We start from the raw sequence: 23,281 nt of genomic DNA, 5'->3' as shown, positions 1-23,281 counted from the left end.
GCAAATCTACGTTCCAAAATATCCAAAGACCTTTTTTTGCCAAGATCTACGGCGCATACAATCATTCAGCATCAACTAAAACACGGAACCGTCTCCTGTTTAAATAAATCTGGCCGTCGAAGAATAACTGCCAAAGAGAAAACAGGATTTTGAGGAGCATCATCAGGAAAAATCGTCATGCAAGAGCAGGAGAACTTACCTAACTATGGCATGACGCGATCAAAATAAACATTTCAGTCGATACCTGAAAGACAGTAATGAAAATAATGGGCTTCGGTTTTCACACCGCTAAACAGAAACCATTACTTACTCAAAAGCAGAAAACTAACAGGTTGAAATTTGGACAAAAGTACAGAAACTGGACTGCCGATCAGTGGCGAAAAATAATATGGAGCGACAAATCCAAATTTGAGGTCATAGTTGGCGATGAACGAAGTAAAGTCATTCAAGAAAAAGGAGATGCATTTACGGTTAAAGATTATTTATTCCCATAAGAATTACAAATTCACTTACATGAGAATATCTTACTACTTAACTTAATATTTATAAAAAAGGAGATGCATTTCACAAAGACTGTCTTGAACGCAAGGTGTAGTTTCCAGTATCTTTAAATGATTTGGGGCTGTATGTCGGCACAGGGTGTGGGATGTCTGCAATTTATAGATGGAACCGTCAATGCAGAGAAATACAAAAGCATCTTGGAATAGAGTTCACTACCGTCTATAAGAAAGTTCAAGTATATAAATGGATTTACTTTTCAACAAGATGGTGCCTTTATGTCATACTGGCAAGACAACGATGGAGTGGCTGAAACAAAAACAAATTCCTACCATATCATGGCCATCCAGCAGTCCAGACTTGTCTCCCATAAAAACTTTGTAGTGGTAAATGAAGAAAAAGTTGCGAAAAGATCCTTCTAAATCCAAAGCTGATTTTAAGGAGAAACTTGTGGGTGTCTGGAATGGAATAACCCCTGAGGAGTATAGACAGTTGGTAGATACAATGCCGCTCAGAATTAAGGCCGTTTTAGATGCAAAAGGTGACGCCACCAAGTGGTAGTTGTTCTTTTCTGCATCGGCTACGCTGAAGACGAACATTTTTGCGAGTGTTACATTTGGTGAAATTATGTTTTTTTGTTTACTAGTGAGGAAAATTGTTAATTTATGTTTTGAATAAATAAAATATGCATTATAAGCTCTCTTGTTTTTATGTTACATGTTCTACTAATCATCTAATTCATCCTGAATTTTGAGGTCGAAGTTAGGACATAATATTTTTTTCATACTAGACGATATCATTTGCATTGGGGCTCGTACATCCTAATCATAAAGAGAAGCGCAGGTAAGAGCCTAGCGGTAAGAGCGTACGATTTTCGATCCGGAGGTCGCGGGTTTGAACCCCGGCTCGTACCAATGAGTTATTCGGAACTTATGTGCGAAATGTCATTTGATATTTGCCAGTCGCTTTTCGGTGAAGGAAAACACTGTGAGGAAACCGGACTAATTCCAATAAGGCCTAGTTACCCTTCGGGTTGGAAGGTCAGATGGCAATCGCTTTCGTAAAACTAGTGCCTACGCCAAATCCTAGGATTAATTGTCAAAGCGGACCCCAGGCTACCATGAGCCGTGGAAAATGCCGGGATAACGAAAGGATGATGATCCTAATCTTAAAGAGAATGAATGGCAGCTTGCATCAAAATTTGCTAATGAAAATTTCCAGTAATCTTCGGAAATTTTGAAAATGTTTTGCAATTTGTCTACTGTTAGTAACACAAACATCTTATTGTAGTACAAAGTACTTAATACTAATATAATAAAAGGACGCTTAAATTAAGTAAAATTAAACTTACAGTTCCCAACGACATCGAAGACATCCTTCAACGTACGGATAACTGAAAAGAAGAGAAACAATCAGTTGCTTTCTAAAATTATACAAACAAATTCGTTAATTCATGTGAAATATAAATGTAATAAAGTAAACCGCTTTGCTTGGTACGGTCATGTGATGCGGAGGGATGAAAGTCATGTTACGAGACAAGTATTACGGATGAATGTGGAATAAGGATGCGGGAGAGGAAAGCCGAAGAAAAGGTAGAAGGACTGTGTGAGAGAGGATATGAAACGAATACAAGTGAATGATGAAATGACGTCCGATAGAGAGGTGTGGAAGAAGAAGACATGCTGGTCCGACTCCAAATAATTCGGATAAGGACAAGCGAATGATGACGAGTAAAACAACTGTTAAATATCATACCAATGTTGACAACGGCGTTCAAAGCAGTGAGAGCGGTGTTGGCGACGCCCTTGATGACTTTGAAGACTCCGTTGAGGATTCCTCCAAGACCGAGATTGACGCCCTGAAGAAATAATATTTTTATTAAATATCTTTTTTAGGGTTCCGTAGTCAACTAGGAACCCTTATAGTTTCGCCATGTCTGTCTGTCCGTCCGTCCGTCCGCGGATAATCTCAGTAACCGTTAGCGCTAGAAAGCTGAAATTTGGTACCAATATGTATATCAATCACACCAACAAAGTGCAAAAATAAGAAATGGAAAAAAATGTTTTATTAGGGTACCCCCCCTACATGTAAAGTGGGGGCTGATATTTTTTTTCATTCCAACCCCAACGTGTGATATATTGTTGGATAGGTATTTAAAAATTAATAAGGGTTTACTAAGATCGTTTTTTGATAATATTTATATTTTCGGAAATAATCGCTCCTAAAGGAAAAAAAAGTGCGTCCCCCCCCCTCTAACTTTTGAACCATATGTTTAAAAAATATGAAAAAAATCACAAAAGTAGAACTTTATAAAGACTTTCTAGAAAAATTGTTTTGAACTTGATAGGTTCAGTAGTTTTTGAGAAAAATACGGAAAACTACGGAACCCTACACTGAGCGTGGCCCGACACGCTCTTGGCCGGTTTTTTTATTATACTTAAACTGACTAGTGATTGACCTTAGTCGCACCTGATGGAAAGTGCTCACTGGGTCAGTAATAGCCTATTCACTCTTGACTTGAATACACCCAGATTGTATTCAACCGGGAATAGGAAAGAAGAGGCAAACCTCTTCGTGCGAATGAAAGGTAGGTCGATTACGTAAGGTAAATGGTATTCCAGGGTAACCTGTTAGATTCTTAGCTATTTCAATATAAATTATTTTATCGATATCTTACTACGGAGACACCAGTGTTGCCTCCGGTGCTGCCTCCGGTGTTGCCTCCAGTGCTGCCTCCAGTGCTGCCTCCGGTGCTGCCTCCGGTGCTGCCTCCGGTGTTGCCTCCGGTGTTGCCTCCGGTGCTGCCTCCGGTGTTGCCTCCGGTGTTGCCTCCAGTGCTGCCTCCGGTGCTGCCTCCGTTGGTTCCGTCCCAGTCGACATTGTCGCCATTTGCGCCGCTGCATGTATTCTTGATCGTGGTTACTCGACTAGTGATGTCTACAAACAAATACATTTTAGATTAATATGTGTACGGTAAAAGATTTCGTTATGCTAAAATTGGCATTATACATTGGCATTATTAATCGGATCATTCGCTGTTTATGATAATTATGACATTATTGCTTTCTCTTAGTGGCGATTCTACACAAAATTAATTACACACAGCTGAAGTTTATCACATACGTCAATCTTCACAGTAGGTAATTATTTCTACACAATTAATTACTGACATAGATATAGTTATCGTTGTCAATGAAAAGTGAAATAAAATAAAACTATGACAATTATTGCCTTTTCAAAAGATTAACATGAAAACACGGCTTCTGAATCGATAATCCGATCGACCGATCCAAATAAGTAGATAAGTAATAAAATATTTATCTGCGTTTATCCGCTTGGTATCTTGTCTTACCTGGGTATCCAGCTCCTTTGAAGTATTTGCCGCACTGAGGTATGATATTGTCAATGAGTTGGTTGCCAGCTGAAAATTATACAATTATATTAAATTCATTTCTTGTATTTATTTTGATGGTCCACTGATTTGATAGCAACCTATGCCTACAAAGCAAAAGGTACTTTGTCTTTTATGTGTATTTTGTAGTGACTCAGTCAAATGCTCTAAAACTAATGAGTAAAGGAAATAATTAATTAGGAGGTAATTATATACTTACAATCTTTCTTGCGAGAGTTACTGACGGAAGCGGAGATAGAGATCACTGAAAAAAAGGATGTTGTTATAAAAATATTCATGAAAAAAAAAAAAAACAATAATAGATATGTGATATGATTACAAATAAAAATAGGTAACATTTCAATAGATTATTAAAATATGTTTAACGTATAATTGTGTCTCACTTACGTTTTCTAATTAAAACAATTGATAATCACAATAAAAATAAAAAAAATGCCACGATAATTTAAATTCAGAAATACTAAAAGGATATGATGACATTAATGATAGTCATGAAAATGAATGAAAACACGAAGTTTTTATACTTACTGATGACGAACGTTTCTGTCACGGTACTTCTTGAGATCTGCTTGTAGTCTGCAGAAAATAAATATGATTTAAAACGATTCAATAGTAAAATACAAATCATATTGAGAGTACACGAAAAAAGGAAAGAAGAGTAAATTATAGGTTCAATGCAAGAAACAATGGTAAATTAATATATAAGTAACTTAAAGTTTTATAAAGATGTTTTGAGTAAGATAAATATATGTAAAGAAAATAATAAAGTAACGAATATACTTACTGGCGACGTAACCGCAGAGAGAGTTCAGTTGGTTGAGTACGATGTAGATGGAGCCACTGTTGGATAGAGACTGAAGTCCTGAAATAATAATATATTTATCAATTTTGAGAGAAAATCACCAATCGTTTCTGGCCACATATTGCAGTAAAAATATGACCCGTTTAGAAGCCCCGTAGGTATCTAGCACAAAAAATATTTGAAAAGTCTTAAACTCACGGTAGAGGCTTAGGTTTCACTTACCTTTTCCTCCAGAAAGGGTGTTGATGTACACGTCGAGCTGCGCCTGCGCATCGGCGACGCCGAAGAGTTTGATGTACGCCTGCGCGGACGCACCGACCGACAGCTCTCCGCTGACGCCGAATTTGGCGTTCCATCCTCGAGCGCACACGCCGCGGTCACCTGCAGGAATATTAGTACAATAAATAGACTGGAGGAAATTTCGCCCGAAACATTTCGTCATATATTTTAGAGTTCACCATTGACAAAAAACCTGGCTGTGAGCTGTAGATCTTCGCCATTTTAACGACAGTTAGAAGTTATAATGATAACATCATCATGGCATTAAGTTCGCCTTTTGTACATTAAGTTGTTCTTTTGTGCAATAAAGTTTAAATAAATAAATAAATAAATAACTGCTTAATTTTACTTAAAATTAATCTTGGAACTGCTGCCAAATAACACGATCCTACTAATTGTGTTGTGTTTCTTCCGGTGAGTAAGGTTACCAAAGTTCAAATAGGGTTAGACTAAGTAGTGTACTCGTACGGTACAGACATTTCTTAAAAAATCTTAAAGGGATTTTCAATAATAGATATAGAACCCAGACGTCCTCTAGAGTTATGGTGACTAGCCTGATGGTGAAAGATATTCCAGGATCTGAAGATGAACTTGTCTTAATTTTAGAACAAAACGGGACTTAATCGCGTAAACACTTACATTTATATTTGGCCCGACGTTTCGAACATCACATTATGTTCTGGTCACGGGTAGACTGGCGAGGAATTGCATCAACATCTTCTAGCCGCGCGAGTTTCTCGAACTACCCGCACTTGTTCTTGATTATTCACTTTTGCGCTAGGGTTGTCACTTTGCCTACACACAACACTCACGACATCAGCCGGTGTGTCCCTCGGTGTTTTTTCACGCTTACATTTGCTAATCACTGGATTCCACGAAGAAGAAATTCCCTGTCCCTCATTTTGGTTGAAATTTCGATGCTTCCTAATTTCAATCGCTTCACGTACTTTTCTGCTGTAGAACAGACGTTCCTTTGATAGAATTTTGGGACTATGGAGCTCGATCCAGTGGTTTGGTCCCGACTGTAGCAGATGTTCAGCTACCGCAGACTTATTAATTTGGCGGTTTTTGACAGCCGCGATATGCTCCTTGACCCTTACCGCTATTGTGCGTTTGGTTTCTCCAATATAGACACACACACACAGATACACACACAGACAGATATCTTAACGCTCTGTCTCATCACCACCCGTCACCTGCTGTCCGTCGTGAACTCCTTAAAGAACAGGGCGCGTGACTTGTGTGACCCGGAATTTCTTGAGAGTGAGTTGTCACACGTTCAGGGGGTTCTTAGAAAGAATGGGTACAGATTACACAGTAGACAGCCTAGACGAAAGCCGAGGGGGAAGCATCCAGATGTTCCAAGGCGACCAGCTTTTATGCCCTACGTCAGAGGTGTGACGGACAAGGTCGGGACGGTACTAGGGAAGTATTCTATACGTACCGTGTACTTACCGATGTCCAAAGTGTCAGGGCAACTTAGGTCAGCAAAGGATGTTATCCCGTATCAGACACCAGGTGTGTACAAGATAGATTGCAGCTGTGGTAGTTCCTGTATTGGAGAAACCAAACGCACAATAGCGGTAAGGGTCAAGGAGCATATCGCGGCTGTCAAAAACCGCCAAATTAATAAGTCTGCGGTAGCTGAACATCTGCTACAGTCGGGACCAAACCACTGGATCGAGCTCCATAGTCCCAAAATTCTATCAACGGAACGTCTGTTCTACAGCAGAAAAGTACGTGAAGCGATTGAAATTAGGAAGCATCGAAATTTCAACCAAAATGAGGGACAGGGAATTTCTTCTTCGTGGAATCCAGTGATTAGCAAATGTAAGCGTGAAAAAACACCGAGGGACACACCGGCTGATGTCGTGAGTGTTGTGTGTAGGCAAAGTGACAACCCTAGCGCAAAAGTGAATAATCAAGAACAAGTGCGGGTAGTTCGAGAAACTCGCGCGGCTAGAAGATGTTGATGCAATTCCTCGCCAGTCTACCCGTGACCACGAACATAATGTGATGTTCGAAACGTCGGGCCAACTGTTTTACTAACCTTTTGAAGAACATTCGGTAGCTATTGAAGAAGAGTAGAATCTCAATTATTTCGGGCTACTGCAGAAGGCATTGTTAAAGATAAAGTACTTGCCTTTGACAACGCAGATGATTAACTTGATCATGAACGCGAAGAAACACATTCAGTAGATACTGAATATGAAATTGCTGAAGATAAAGTACTTGGCTTAGCCTTCGACAACGCAGGTGTCGAAATTGATCATGAAAGCGAAGAAACACAATCAGTAGATGTTGAAAATGAAATGACTGAAGATAAAGTACTTGCCTGGGAGTGGGAGTGCAACACAGAACACCCCACTAGAAGCCTAATACAAGCGATATTGTTCGAGACGCAAATCACCAATCCTTGCGGGGTGAGGCGGGAGCGCACGGTGCTGCCATTGGTCGTTTCAAATAATGGCGCTCCTTTACGATTAGCCGTAGGGATGGGAATGGGACATGTCTATTATAGACAATGGTACCGGTACCAGTACTGTGGTGAATTTGTTTTGCAACAAATTATAATATTATAGCAGTTTTTCTAACTTATTTATATTTCTTTAGTTATAAAGTATTATTTCTACAAGTAATGGTAAGAAATGCGCAAGTTAGGCGTTTTTGCAAGCTTTTATTTAACTTGCAATGTCAGTATATTCGGGTGAAATCATGTAACTTTTAAAGCAGATATTTTTAACCGATTGAACTGAAATTTTGCACACATAATTGTGTAAATCATGTGACGATGCAATATTATGGTATCATGGAGCTGATCTGCTGATGGACCAGAAACGTGGCCATAGATTAAATTTCATATCTGATTATGATGTTGACCTCAATTCCAATAAGGCCTAGTTACCCTCCGGGTTGGAAGGTCAGATGGCAGTCGCTTTCATAAAACTAGTGCCTACGCCAAATCTTGGGATTAGTTTCCAAAGCGGACCCCAGGTTCCCATGAGCCGTGGCGAATGCCGGTGCCGGAATAACGCAAGGAGGATGATCATTGTGATAGCACCTCAATAAAAATCATTCTAGTAACTAATAACTAAACTGTTACTTACGTTTACTAAGTTAAATTACCAACTAAATATTCTAAACTAATCAATCAGCTAAATAACACTACAGACTCTACAGATTCTAGATAATTATTCACAATTACAAATCTGCTTTCTTTTATATTTCATAAAATGGTAGCACATGGTACGAACGGTAGTACGAAGTTCCCGCAACAGACACAAACTAACATGGCCCCATCCCTAGTCGTTTACGTGAAAGGGATAGCATATCGCATTGTTAACTAGGCAAAAAGGGATGGACGCGCCTCGGCGCCGCTCAGTACAACCATATTGACCAGTATAAAATGAACTCCGCGGATAATAAACAATATTCAACAAAATAATTAATTTGACTTAACTGTGGAATGTTATTCCATCTTTTTTATATGTGGAAGTGTTAGAAGACTTGCCACACCATTTTATGCTGCAAGAGACCATTGTTTGCAACCAAATTTTATTATTTAAGATTTTTTCCCGAGCGGACACGAACACTGTTAGCGGGTCGTATACTTGGGCGCTACTGAGCGGTGTCGCACGCGTTCAAACTTTTATACACCTGATTTGTCGTATGCTTGGTGACCGCAAGTCGCCCTGTAAGGGCCGTCTTGTTGTATTGGTCTGTGGAGTGCAAGGACGCAGATGGCGATCTTCAAGATAACAAAGATAATTCTGATGAATATCAATCAGTAGATTATGAATACATGACTCCTTCAGCCGCTACTGAAGACATTATTGAAAAACAGAGTACTTGCCTGGGAGTTCAAGGACGCAGATGGTGCCTTGGGAATGATACTGACTAGCCTGGTGAAAAATACACTAGTATCTGAAGAGAATACAATTGAAGATGAACTTGCCTGGCAGTCCAAGGATACAGCTGTAATAGGTGAAGAACACTCAGTTTCTACTGAAGATATTACTGAAGAAGTACTTGCCTGGGAGTCCAAGGACGCAGATGGCGATCTTAAGGATGACAGCGACGAGTTTGACGAAGAGGGAGCCGAGACCGGCCACCAGGTTGTTGAGGGTCACTTGCAGCACCAGGCACACTGGAAGGAGGTTGTATCTTTAGATGTTTTGGTAGACAAACCATTGGAGTAGTTAGAATAACTACAGATTTTTCTCTAACACTAGGGCATTTTCGCGAGAATCACCAAAAAAAATTTTTTTTTCTAAGGTAGGTCAATTTTATGTTTTTCCTACTTAGAATCACGAGCCCTTTCGATCTAGGACAAAAAACAACAGACGAAAAAATGGTCCCAAAATTTTCTATTATTTTGCATACTTTCCACTTTGTCCCGCTGTACAAAGTGTTTTAAAAATGGTAACGGAGTGGAAAAAATAACTTTGGGACGCTTTTTTCCGCCTAGTAGGATGAAAAGGGCTCGTAATTCTGAGTAAGAAAAACATTAAATTTACCCGTTTTAGAAAAAAGAAAATTGGATCTCTTTTCGCGAAAATGACCATTTTGAGTGTTTTGAGACCGGTGGTTAATTTTTATAGAAATATCTGTAATCGCAGTTATTAATTTAATTATTATTTCCACATTCAAGAATACTTCAATGATAGACTCTATGAGATTTTTAACAAGTGTTTTCCACAAAAATTTCCGTAGAAAGCGAATAAGTAGTAGAACGTATCCCGTATTTACACTAGGGCCATAATCCGCGACATCGAATTAAAATCGCAGCTCCACCGTCAGTGGAAGCAATCTGGAGACCGGTTAGTGTACGAACGTTTCAGTCTTCTCCGTACCAAAATTAAAACGGGCATAACCGAGGCGCATACCAGCTATATGAGACAGATATCTAAGGAGCTATCCTGTAAACCATCTCAATTTTGGTCATACGTGAACTCTCTCCGTTCCAAAGGTGGAGTAGAGCCAAAAGTAACTCGTGAAGATATAGAGTACTCAGGTCCTGCTGCTGCGACTGCTTTTGCAAATCACTTCAGTTATGTTTTTTTGCCAGATACTCCAGCTCTCGATCCCCATGAGGCCAGCGCCAGCTTGCCAGCTGATGCTAGGCTCGTGGACGTTAAATGTCTTACTTCCTCTGATATAAGAAACGCCGTAAAAAAGTTAAAGTCTAGTGCCGCACCTGGGCCTGACGCGATACCGGCGTTTCTAGTCAAGGCTTGCATTGAGGACTTAGTCACTCCGATTAAGTTTATCTTTAAGCTTATCTTAGATTCAGGAGTCTATCCAGAAGCATGGAAAAGGTCTAGGATAACACCCATTCCTAAGGCTGGCTCTAAAATAAAAGTAGAAAACTATCGTCCTATTGCCATCTTAAGTGTCTTAGCCAAAATTTTCGAGTCAGCTATTCAAGCAAGGCTGCTTCCTCAATGTACTGCTCATATCACCGATGCACAACACGCGTTCCTGCCCAAAAGATCTGTGGCAACTAATCTGCTAACCCTAACCCAGATCTTGTCACGTGAGTTAGATAGGAAGGCTCAAGTCGATGTCATCTACCTAGACTTCCAAAAAGCCTTCGACCGCGTTGACAACGATATTCTTCTTCGAAAGTTAGGAGCAATGGGATTTACTCCGAGACTCCTTAAGTTGTTCGCGAGCTATCTCTCCGGGAGGACGCAGTATGTCAAATGCGGCCCCTATGTATCTGGTGATTATGGGACGTGTTCCGGCATTAGTCAAATAGTCAGGGGTCTAATTTCAAAAAGTCAGGTGCAATTTGTTATTTGAATAAATAAATAAATAAATAAATTCTACAACATCTGGATGATGTAGAACTACACACTCTACATCTATACAATAGAGTTTAAGGGGCAAAAATCATAATGTTTTACAGTAAGTATTTTTGTATTTTTTTTAACCAGAATCTGAACTCAAGGATTAATGAAACTAGGCTCCTAAAGTCCGAATTACTCTTTTTGACACCACAGTAAGAGAATTAGTTTGTTTTCTTTGAGATAAGCAGTAAAGTTATTGTCTGAATAATGTGTTACCAATGAAATAAAACTATGGAAACGGATTAAATCGCGTATAATGAATTTAAAATACATCCCGACGTTTCGAACTCTTTACAGCGTTCGTGGTCGATTTAATCCGTTTCCATAGTTTTATTTCATGAGTAACTATCGCGGTAACCGAAGACAATATCAGCAATTCCCGTCAACTTTGTACAATGCCACGTCAGCAAATTTTAATTGATCCTATTTTGTTACCAACATTTAGTAATATAATTCGACTTTCGTAAGATATATACAGGATAATTGTTATAATTAAGAAAATATAGATACTAGAGAACCTTAATGACGAAATAAAACTTAATAAAATCTCAATTCATCAACAAAATCTTGGTAACAAAATAGGAATTAATAAAAACAAATTTAACTTTTCCCTTAATTTTTGTACAAAGTTGACGGGAATTGCTGATATAATGTGTTACCAAGTTATATTAGAAGATAAGTAAATAATACTCACAGTTGACCATAACGCTGATGACATCGATAAGACTGCCGATCACTGTAGAACAGACAAAGCAAAATCAGTTTTTGTTCGATGAGAATTAGACCCTTGGCAGTTGGCACTAAAAAAGGAGCGAAATTCAATTTTCTATTAGGGTAAGTATAATTGGGCCATATTTTTCAAAGTTGTCCACCCCACTTTTTTTGTAACATGGATATTTTTTACACGATTAATATTCAGAATCGCGAGCTCTTTCGATCCTGATAGGAGAAAAAAATGTCCCTAGATTTCCATACATTTTTTCGAACCTTACATTCCGTTACCGGCATACAAAATGTATGAAAAAATGGTAACGGAATGGGAAAAAACCTTGGGACACTTTTTTCTCGTATTAAAATTGAAAGAGCTCGCGATTCTGAGTGGAAACCACATACAAAGTTCCAAATCCAAAAAAAAGTGGGGGGGGGGCAACTTGGAAAAAAAAATGGCCCAATTAAACCTTCGCACGTATATTTTCAATCAATATTTAAGTGTTATGGCTCGTCGATGATTCCGCCAACGTCAAGGTTTAGGAAGGCACGCGTTTTATGAAGACAGTCGGCCGGTGAGCCCTACATTTTTGAATTTTTTTTAATACCCAGATTTGGTTGACCGTCTATTTTTTAACCCCCGACGCAAAAACGACGGGGTGTTATAAGTTTGACGTGTCTGTCTGTCTGTCCATCTGTCTGTCTGTCTGTCTGTGTGTGTGTGTGTCTATCTGTGGCATCGTAGCTCCCGAACGGATGAACCGATTTCGATTTAGTTTTTTTTGTCTAAAAGCTGAGTTAGTCAGGAGTGTTCTTAGCCATGTTTCATGAAAATCGGTCTACTATGTCGCGGTCGGGGGTTTTTTCAAAATTTTAATCTTGTGGTTCGGTTATACTTGTTTATTCTATTACCCTAACTTACCCTTGTTGGCAACGGCCTCCAAGGCGCCGATAGCTGTGTTGGCAACGCCGTTGATTGTTCGGAACACGCCATTTAGGACCCCTTGAGTCCACCGCCGATCTACAGAACATTAAGATTTAAACTAATTTTTCAAGCAGTTACCTCTTCAAAAAGTCCAAATCTCCACAAAAGTCCATTTTTTGCTACATGGTTAAAAAAAAACTAAGATTCCTTGAATATTCAAGGCTGATTTTTAAAATACTTGAAATTGATGATCATCATTTTTCCTGACCATTTCGGTCGGCCGTAGCTTGAGAAATTAGAGTAAGTTAGAGAGACATTCAAGGGCCTGGTAAAAGTTACGGCCAGCGAAAATGGTCACGAAATGACTAAGTAATATCAATTTCTAACAGTATTTTCTAACACATAAAAATCAGCCTTGAGAATACAAGGAAAGTTTATTTAAAAAAACCTTGTGGACAAAAAATGGCCGTCGTGCCGAACGAGCTAATGTACCTACACATACAGACATTAAACGTCGATACTATACTATCCCAAGTTTCAGCCAAGTTAAAATTAGGAAGGTCTGGCGTCTCTGGTGCCGTAGTCGAATGGCGTTTCTCCGACGCGAAACGGAAACGAAACGCCGTGAAAGGTAGTCTGGCTCTGTCGCGCCAATACGCAAGAGCGATAGAGATAGATATCTACGAGCGTTTAAATATTTAAAATGTTGTTTTCTTAAATAGGTAAATATAGGTATAGGTATATATATATAGGTATTATAGGACATTTTTACACAGATTGACTGAATCCCACGGTAAGCTCAAGAAGGCTTGAAAAAGGCATAGGTAAATGTAATGTTTTTCCTACTCAGAATCACAAGCCCTTTCGATCCTACTAGGTAAAAAAAGCGTCACAATAATTTTCCATTTCGTTACCATTTTTCAAACACTTTGTACAGCGGTTACAAAGTGGGAAATATGCAAAATAATAGAAAATTTTGGGACCATTTTTTTGTCTCTTGGTTTTTGCCCCAGATCGAAAGGGCTCGTGATTCTGAGTAGGAAAAACATAAAATTTACCTACCTTAGAAAAAAAAAAGTTTTGTGATTGTTCTCACGAAAATGCCCATCTACGAGCGTTTCGTTTCGTGTGCGCTTGCGCATTCGGCTACGCACGCTGGGCTCTTATTAGTCTTTAATAGAGATGCAACGAATAGTTGTTTGGCCGGATACCGAATATTCGGATAGCAGAGTTTTACCTGCAATACCTACAATTTAAGCAGGGAGCGGGCGCGTCGTGCAGGTTTTGACTTGTTTTGTAGTGAACTTCGCGCGGAGTCAGTTTTTGTTTAAATGTTTATTTTTTTAAATAATAAAGTGCTATCTATGATTATAAGCATTATAACCGTAACTGTTTTTTTTTTACATTTAATTTGTTTACTCCAAAATCATTCAATCAAAACTAGCACATCCGGTATCCGGTCGAATATTAAAATAAGGGCCGAATAGGCCGGATACCGAATAGTAACCGAATATTCGGTGCATCTCTGGTCTTTAAGATCAGAGACACTCACCCCGAAGCTGACGCCGGTGTTGGTGCTCCCCTTGGCGCTGCCCCCGATACTGATTTTTGGCAGCACGGCGGGGCTGCACGCCGCCGCTGCGATCTAGAAAAACGACAAAATAATGAGTAAGTAATAAATAATAATAAATATTACAGGGCAAGGTCAGCATCCGCTCGGTGTACCCCTTACAACTCATTAAAGTATCAAAAACCGGCCAAGAGCGTGTCGGGCCACGCTCAGTGTAGGGTTCCGTAGTTTCCCGTATTTTTCTCAATAACTACTGAACCTATCAAGTTCAAAATAATTTTTTCCTAGAAAGTCTTCATAAAGTTCTACTTTGTGATTTTTTTAATATTTTTTAAACATACGGTTCAAAAGTTAGAGGGGGGGGGGGACACACTTTTTTTTTCTTTAGGAGCGATTATTTCAGAAAATATTAATATTATCTAAAAACGATTTTAGCAAACCCCTATTCATTTTTAAATACCTATCCAACAATATATCACAGGTTGGGGTTGGAATGAAAAAAAAAAAATCAGTCCCCACTTTACATGTAGGGGGGTACCCTAACGAAACATTTTTTCCACTTTTTATTTTTGTACTTTGTCGGCGTTAGGGATTGCAATCCGGTCTGATATCCAATCCGGCCGGATCCGGCCGGATTTTGGTCCCAATCCGGCGGATCCGGCCGGATCCGGCCGGATTGGCCTTGAGGATTAAAAGTACCCAAATAGTAACTTTTCTTGTATGTTTTCAGCATAATATGAGAAATATTACGGTATTTTGCTTCACGATTAATAAATCAAAAGTTGAAAGCTTAGAAATCATCATTTTTACCAGGTAACAAGTAAATTTTACTAAAATAATCAGTCGCAAATAAAATTCTTTCGTTCTTTTTAAACTTTCATAGGATAACAAAATTATTTTTACTGTATTGTTTTACAGTAATACCTATAGAGCTTTTAAGATACAATTAAGAACGGACTTTACCTACATGCATTATGAGATAACTATTTAAAAAAAGATAATTGTTTTTTGTGTTATTTTACAGTTAACTTTTCTCACACGCAAAGAAGAACTAAAAAAACTACAGTAGCTAAATTAAAGTCATCAAGAGTAATTGACCTTAGTATTATTTGCTATTGCTGAAACCACAATCTTACTGGATACCTTTTAAAAATGTTCATATTTAAGCTTTGAATTTTTTTTTATAATTCTTGTAGCAATGTGCCTTCATACTTCTTATATCATGCTGAAAACGTTGTTGTTCTTGTAGTCCTACGTCACCACAGAGATGCAAAGGGCCTTCTCAAGCTCGCGCTATGCCTTCCTATCTTCAGCTACCCTCGTGGCCTCGCTCAAGCTCGACCCAGTCAATTTTTTTTTATGATTCTTGTAGCAATGTGCCTTCATACTTCTTATATCATGCTGAAAACGTTGTTGTTCTTGTAGTCTTACGTCACCACAGAGATGCAAAGGGCGTTCTCAAGCTCGCGCTATGCCTTCCTATCTTCAGCTACCCTCGTGGCCTCGCTCCAGCTCGACCCAGTCAATTTTTTTTTATGATTCTTGTAGCAATGTGCCTTCATACTTCTTATATCATGCTGAAAACGTTGTTGTTCCTGTAGTCCTACGTCACCACAGAGATGCAAAGGGCCTTCTCAAGCTCGCGCTATGCCTTCCTATCTTCAGCTACCCTCGTGGCCTCGCTCCAGCTCGACCCAGTCACTCGTAGTTCATCCTCAACAGAATCGCTTCCATGAGTTTACAGGGCACCCGGAGCCAAGGCTCCTTCCAGCGGCAGGCGATTTCCAGCCGAAATAAATGGTTGCGTTATTTCGTTAGAGGGAACTCTTGGAATTGTGTGCTACCAATGTACTTTTTGTGTCGCGTTTTCCTCACTAATGGGTGTTTGCTGGCATATACTCAATAGGTCTTGATTTCGGATAGTGTTTGGCCAGAAAACGCGAAGGATCGATCTCAGTGACATGTTAACGAAAAGTTTTGTCGTATGGCCCTTTGTCACTCTCCACTATTCCACATTTTGCATCCAAGCGAATAATTGCACAGATTTCACTACAGATTCAAAGACGGAAAGTTTGACGCGTCACTTGAGCACATTATTTTACTTCCAAACGGTCTAGTAATGTAAAAAACGTACGTATTAAATTATTTCTTGATTGGAAATCAGACCGGATTGCAATCCCCTGTTGAGCTACGTTCAAATGTTAGCGTAAATGTTATTTTTTTGCACTATTCTAACATATTAAATTACATTACCGGATCCGGTACCGGATCCGGCGAATTTCACCGGATCCGGTAGCATGAAAAAAGCACCGGATCCGGCCGGATTACCGGATCCGCCGGACCGGATTGCAATCCCTAGTCGGCGTGATTGATATTCATATTGGTACCAAATTTCAGCTTTCTAGTGCTAACAGTCACTGAGATTATCCGCGGACGGACGGACGGACGGACGGACAGACATGCCGAAACTATAAGGGTTCCTAGTTGACTACGGAACCCTAAAAAGGACTCTACGTGTCGGCTTCGATTCTGTGCACGCCTTCCAAAGGTCAGGAATACCCTATGGTTTCCGTGATGGGAAAGACATACGAGTAGAAATAAATATTATAGGACAGTCTTACTCATATTGACTGAACCCAAAGTAAGCTCAATAAGGCTTGTGTTGTGACTTGGGTACTTGGGTACCCAGAGAACGATAAATAAAAAAATAATAAAAATAACCGGGTCAAGTGTAAATTGAGTTGGTGAGCCCACCGGGGGTTAGAATAAACAGTAGATTAAGATAAGATAAGATACGATAAGATATCGTTTATTCAAGTAGGAGTTTACAACCTCTTTCGAATCGTCAAAATTACATTAAAATTAAAATAAAAAATAAATAACAAATTTACAGAAACAATATAACTTAACAATAAACCTATGAAATTTGCTTCTAATATATTATAAATATTATCATTCATTATTAATTCATTTAGTTGGCCATGTTTTTTTATCATTGATATATTCTTGAACAGTGTAGTATGCTTTTTTTGTGTAACAAGAGAGCAAAATTATGTTTTTACGGCAAGGGCTTACATTGAATATTGAACAAATCTAATATTAGATGGGTACAAAATTATAAATAAAAACAATAATACTAATCATAATTTAAACCTTAATATTAGATGTTAGACGATGTTATTTGTAATTAAAATTAGAATAGAATAGAATTTATATTTTTCTTTTTTGTGATTTGTTAAATTAGTTAGTCGATTCGGTATTCGGCATATTCGGCAAGTTTTTCAATGTTCGTATTCGGCCGAATAATTCGGTTGCATTGCCGAATATTTACCGAATAAACAAAGTATTTAACTAATGTGGATCTCACGTATTCCGTTGGATAATATTTAAGCTCCTTTTTTAGTAGCTTTCTAATGAACTAAAAACCGGCCAAGAGCGTGTCGGGCCACGCTCAGTGTAGGGTTCCGTAGTTTTCCGTATTTTTCTCAGAAACTACTGAACCTATCAAGTTCAAAACAATTTTCCTAGAAAGTTTTTATAAAGTTCTACGTTTGTGATTTTTTTCATATTTTTTAAACATATGGTTTAAAAGTTAGAGGGGGGGGGGGGCGCACTTTCTTTCCTTTAGGAGCGATTATTTCCGAAAATATTAATATTATCAAAAAACCGGCCAAGAGCGTGTCGGGCCACGCGCAGTGTAGGGTTCCGTAGTTTTTCGTATTTTTCTCAAAAACTACTGAACCTATCAAGTTCAAAACAATTTTCCTAGAAAGTCTTTATAAAGTTCTACTTTGGTGATTTTTTTCATATTTTTTAAACATATGGTTCAAAAGTTAGAGGGGGGGGGACGCACTTTTTTTCCTTTAGGAGCGATTATTTCCAAAAATATGAATATTATCAAAAAACGATCTTAGTAAACCCTTATTCATTTTTAAATACCTATCCAACAATATATCACACGTTGGGGTTGGAATGAAAAAAAATATCAGCCCCCACTTTACATGTAGGGGGGGTACCCTAATAAAACATGTTTTTCCATTTTTTATTTTTGCACTTTGTTGGCGTGATTGATATACACATTGGTACCAAATTTCAGCTTTCTAGTGCTTACGGTTACTGAGATTATCTGCGGACGGACGGACGGACGGACGGACAGACAGACATGGCGAAACTATAAGGGTTCCTAGTTGACTACGGAACCCTAATAAAAAGAGATAATTAATTACCCATGCGTCAAAATGTAAATACAATTGTTTTCGTAAACTAGAACTTTCCTTTGCTAATCCGCGAATAGATAACGTGCAAGTCAATCAGTGCTAACCTGTTATAATTACTTGCGTATTTTTTACATGCAATTAATTTTCCCACCCTCCCACCGCAAAAATAAAAATAAATACGCAAATAAATATAACAACCCACCACCAAAAATACAAAACTCGACACGTGTTTCGCCTCTCTACGAGGCATCCTCAGGAGCTGATGTTGACGGTACGAAGTCCCGCAACTGACTGTCAGTGACTGTGACTGTGACTTCGTACCGTCAACATCAGCTCCTGAGGATGCCTCGTAGAGAGGCGAAACACGTGTCGAGTTTTGTATTTTTGGTGGTGGGTTGTTATATTTATTTGCGTATTTATTTTTATTTTTGCGGTGGGAGGGTGGGAAAATTAATTGCATGTAAAAAATACGCAAGTAATTATAACAGGTTAGCACTGATTGACTTGCACGTTATCTATTCGCGGATTAGCAAAGGAAAGTTCTAGTTTACGATTAACATGGATTTCCGCAAAGTAACGCCTGATTCCATCGATTACAATTGTTTTGTAAAAAAGTTAAAAAACCGTAGTTTGAGAGTTGAGAAGAGTTCAGAGTTGTTTTAACTAACTTTTATTTATCCACTAAAGCATAATTAATAAGAACATCGTTGTAGTAACATATGTAACCATTATCTCAATCATTTAATAGTATTAACTTAACATCCGCTTTAAAAATATGGCGTAACCGAATATTCGGCCGAATGTTCGGTTCGGTAAGAGCTGAACCGAATGTTCGGCTGAATATTCGTATTCGGAAAAGTCCATATTCGGCCCATCTCTAGTCGAGGTCAACGGGAAAATTGGCAAAGTTATTAGTAAAGAATAATAGTTATTTGCTATATAAGGGGGCAAAGTTGTAATTTAACGCCGAGTGTGGAATTGAAAAACGAGCTAGTGAAAGGATTCTATAGTTGAACCACGAGCGTAGCGAGTGGTTCGAGAATAGAATCCTGAACTTGCGAGTTTTTTAACACACGAGAAGTAAAATACATTTTGCACCCGAGTGTAGCACAAAACTTCTCCCCTCACTATAGCGAGGAAACTACAACGCAAAAAATGTGTTTATCACTGCTTCCAGTAGTTCCACAGGTGGTAAATCATCTTTATTACTAGATACACCTACTTTTATCAATTTTAAAGCAGTTAAATTTGACTTTATTCAAGGTCAAATTACTTTACTGACTAGTGGATAAAATGCGTTTTTACCCGCTGGTATTAAAGGACAAAACAGGTGTTTCCGAGCTAGTGAGGGAAAAATTCGTTTTATTTATAAACAACATATAAAATAATACAATAAACCCTTACATTAAAACTTACAATAAAACTTAATAATTAAATATTTGGGCCAGGTCTTGCTCGTTGGGTAAGGTGCCCAGAAGGCTGGCCGCGTTGCCCCGCGGTTAGTAAAAGGTCAGTGAAATAACGAAGTAGGTAGGCAATTTGCTAGTATTAAATTAATGTGATGTTTTTGTCCTGGTCTAATGATCCCTACAATATAATGGGAATCTACATATTAGTTTTTCTCTCGTAATGTGTATATTTTTAAATCGACCTTGTTTTCACGGAACACAAAATTTACTGAAAGGTACTTTTTTTCTGCAATTGTCCTTCCTACATCCGATATCGGATCGGATAATGTGAAAACGGCATAAGTGGCAATGTGGCAATTTCCGCATTTTCAAAACCACATCAAAACATTCCAAAAAGTGGATCGACAAATAAAAATAAAATCGATCACACAAAACGAGATCCGTTTGAGAACTGCGCGAATCGAATACAGAAATTACAATATTAATTTAGACGGTTACCAAAATGTTGGCACTAAATAAGGCGGCAAAATTAGAAAAAATATAACGCGTGCCTTCCTAAACCTTGCGTTGGCGGAATCATCGATGACACTTAAAAATTGATTGAAAATTTAGGGGCGTAGGCTTAATTCCCATAGAAAAATTGAATTCCGCACCTTTTTCAGTGCCAAGATTTGGTTAACTGTCTATAAAGTTACAAAAAAGAGTTCAAATACCTGGGCCATTTTTTTCCACTTTTTTTGTAACATGGGTATTTTTTACGCGATCCTGATAGGAGAAAAAAATATCCCAAGATTTCCATACATTTTTTCGAACCTTCCATTCCGTTACCGCCATACAAAATGTATGAAAAAATGGTAACGGAATGGGAAAAAAACCTTGGGACACTTTTTTTCTCCTATTAGGATTGAAAGAGCTCGCGATTCTGAGTGGAAAACACATAAAAACTTCCAAATCCAAAAAAAAAAGTGGGGTGGACAACTTTGAAAAAAATGGCCCATCTACTAAACAAATTGGAAAGCAAGAAATGTACTTAGGTTAGAGGACAGAATATTAAGATGTCCGGACACATAAAATAGCAAATAGATTTAAACGGTAGAACTACTAAAAGGTATCTAATAAGTACCTAATCAATTTCAAAAACTTACCAGAGACAGGATTACTAGCGCCTTAAGTGACATGTTGTCTTCTTGTGAATTTTGGACTGTTTTCGCCTTTTTATACCTCCCGCGACTAACTGTTGATTCAGATGAACAAACAACGAACGAATAAATCATCAAAAATATGAAAAACATCAGATTTATCGAATTTTATAAAATTGTCTGTTAGGCTAGAGCAGGGCTCCCAACTTTTTTAACCGTCGCCTCATATCTCTCAAGAAGGACGGTTATCAAGTCGTCTGTATGTTTTTTTTTTATGTTTGTTCCTCGATATCTCCGTTGTTACTGGACCGATTTTGAAATTTTTTTTTGATTGAATGTATGTGCATACAGATTGGTCCCATTTTTCTCAGAACCCAGTTCTGATGATGGGATCCTGGAGAAATCGAGGGAACTCCTCAAATCTGAAAGGCATACATATAGTGATTTTTGTGTTTTTAAAGGAACAGCGACATTTGGTGCAGTGGAACTCCTGATGATGGCCAGAACGGAACTCTTCAAATCTGAATGGCACGCTTATAGTGACTTTGGTATTTTTATAAGAACAGCATGCACTTTCATCCAGAATAGTGACATTTGGTGCAGTGGAATTGCTGATGATGGTCAGAACCGAACTCCTCAAATCTGAACGGCACGCTTATAGTGACTTTGGTATTTTTATAAAAACAGCATGCACTTTCGTCCAGAACAGTGACATTTGGTGCAGTGGAACTGCTGATGATGGCTAGAACCAAACTCTTCAAATCTGAACGGCACGCTTATAGTGACTTTGGTATTTTTATAAGAACAGCATGCACTTTCGTCCAGAACAGTGACATTTGGTGTAGTGGAACTGCTGATGATGGCCAGAACCAAACTCTTCAAATCTGAACGGCACGCTTATAGTGACTTTGCCATTGTTATAAGAACAGCATGCGCTTACGTCTAGAACAGTGACATTTGGTGCAGTGGAACTGCTGATGAAGGTCAGAACCGAACTCCTCAAATCTGAACGGCACGCTTATAGTGACTTTGGTATTTTTATAAGAACAGCATGCACTTACGTCCAGAACAGTGACATTTGGTGCAGTGGAACTGCTGATGATAGTCAGAACTAGAGATGGGCCGAATATTCGGTAAATATTCGGTATTCGGCATATTCGGCAAGTTTTTCAATGTTCGTATTCGGCCGAATAGTTCGGTTATATTGCCGAATATTTACCGAATAAACAATAGTTATTTGTTATACAAGGGGGCAAAGTTGTATTTTAACGCCGAGTGTGGAATTGAAAAACGAGCAAGCGAAAGGATTCTATAGTTGAACCACGAGCGAAGCGAGTGGTTCGAGAATAGAATCCTGAACTTGCGAGTTTTTTTACACACGAGAAGTAAAATACATTTGCACCCGAGTGTAACACAAAACTTTTCCCCTCACTATAGCGAGGAAACTACAACGCAAAAAATGCGTTTATCACTGCTTACAGTAGTTCCACAGGTGGTAAATCATCTTTATTACTAGATTCACCTACTTTTATCAATTTTAAAGCAGTTAATTTGACTTTATTCAAGGTCAAATTACTTTACCCACTAGTGGATAAAATGCGTTTTTACCTGCTGGTATTAAAGGACAAAACACGTGTTTCCGAGCTAGTGAGGGGAAAAGTAAATAAATAGCGTAAGTTTTTTCGTAATTCATCGGATAATAACATCCTATTTCAGCATTCTAAGAAACCACCAAAAGGAGTTAAAAATGCGTTAAAATATAAGTACCTACCATAATTATTTAATTATGTTAAAAATTAAAATAACGAAGCTTAAGATCCAAAACCAAAATTTTCTTATGCACTAAATTATACGAACATTAAGATATAGGTAATTCCACGGAGGTTGAAGTGAATGATAACACACACAGCTAAATGAAGATTAGTACTGATTGCAAAAAAAATGAATGAATGAAATGAGTGAGTGAATGTAAAAAAACGATTAAGTAATATATTTTTGAAAAACATTATTATTTATTGATATACTTATCATTAATGGTATTAAAAGCAGTAATGGTATTATCCTGTGAACTTTATAGCTCATATGAAATTTCACTTCCAAATAAGTATTCAGCTATCGATATATTTTATATCGGAAGGATGTCCCTATGTTAATTGACGTTATTGCTACCGCGACTTCTATGTTTGCTAATAAGTAATGAAAAAATAGGTAAACACCATTTTAACAGCTACGATGATAAAATAAGGCAATCTTTTAAAATATCTTCGATTTCTACGATTAATATTACAATCATAATCTGACAATTAATAAATCACATACGAGATATTTTATTTTCTGTTTTGTTTGAAAATTGTTCTATAGACGTAATTCTTAACAAAATAGTAAATAGAAACTTTTTGGTCTTTCTTGCAATTCACTGTTGAATCTGCAGTCGGTACACGGTAAGAACACTAATTTCAAAATATCGTTG

The 23,281-nt window shown here is 38.1% G+C and overlaps 1 protein-coding gene across 16 annotated transcripts in view; it reads right to left on the bottom strand.

Annotated features, from left to right (window-relative positions):
* The window catches only part of LOC125239068, a 36,221-nt gene extending 15,314 nt beyond the window's left edge, over positions 1-20,907 (bottom strand). For 8 of the 16 annotated variants that reach the window (XM_048146532.1, XM_048146534.1, XM_048146539.1 and 5 more), the window contains exons 1-13: positions 20,818-20,907; positions 14,029-14,121; positions 12,474-12,572; positions 11,538-11,579; positions 9,025-9,138; positions 4,935-5,093; positions 4,695-4,772; positions 4,439-4,486; positions 4,110-4,154; positions 3,851-3,919; positions 3,176-3,435; positions 2,254-2,356; positions 1,850-1,891 (exon numbers count right to left, since the gene is read on the bottom strand). In XM_048146532.1, coding sequence (XP_048002489.1) covers positions 1,850-1,891; positions 2,254-2,356; positions 3,176-3,435; positions 3,851-3,919; positions 4,110-4,154; positions 4,439-4,486; positions 4,695-4,772; positions 4,935-5,093; positions 9,025-9,138; positions 11,538-11,547 — 928 coding nt within the window. In that variant the 5' untranslated portion in view covers positions 11,548-11,579; positions 12,474-12,572; positions 14,029-14,121; positions 20,818-20,907. The remainder of the gene's footprint in view (positions 1-1,849; positions 1,892-2,253; positions 2,357-3,175; positions 3,436-3,850; positions 3,920-4,109; positions 4,155-4,438; positions 4,487-4,694; positions 4,773-4,934; positions 5,094-9,024; positions 9,139-11,537; positions 11,580-12,473; positions 12,573-14,028; positions 14,122-20,817) is intronic. The other 8 variants (XM_048146533.1, XM_048146535.1, XM_048146537.1 and 5 more) reach the window with 8 other exon arrangements.
* Between the last annotated feature and the right edge of the window lie 2,374 nt (positions 20,908-23,281).

The sequence above is a fragment of the Leguminivora glycinivorella genome, chromosome 25 (assembly GCF_023078275.1).
Source record: "Leguminivora glycinivorella isolate SPB_JAAS2020 chromosome 25, LegGlyc_1.1, whole genome shotgun sequence".
NCBI classification, from domain to species: Eukaryota; Metazoa; Arthropoda; class Insecta; order Lepidoptera; family Tortricidae; genus Leguminivora; species Leguminivora glycinivorella.
Note: the sequence above shows the minus strand (reverse complement) of the source record. Positions and strands in the feature narration are given on the sequence as shown.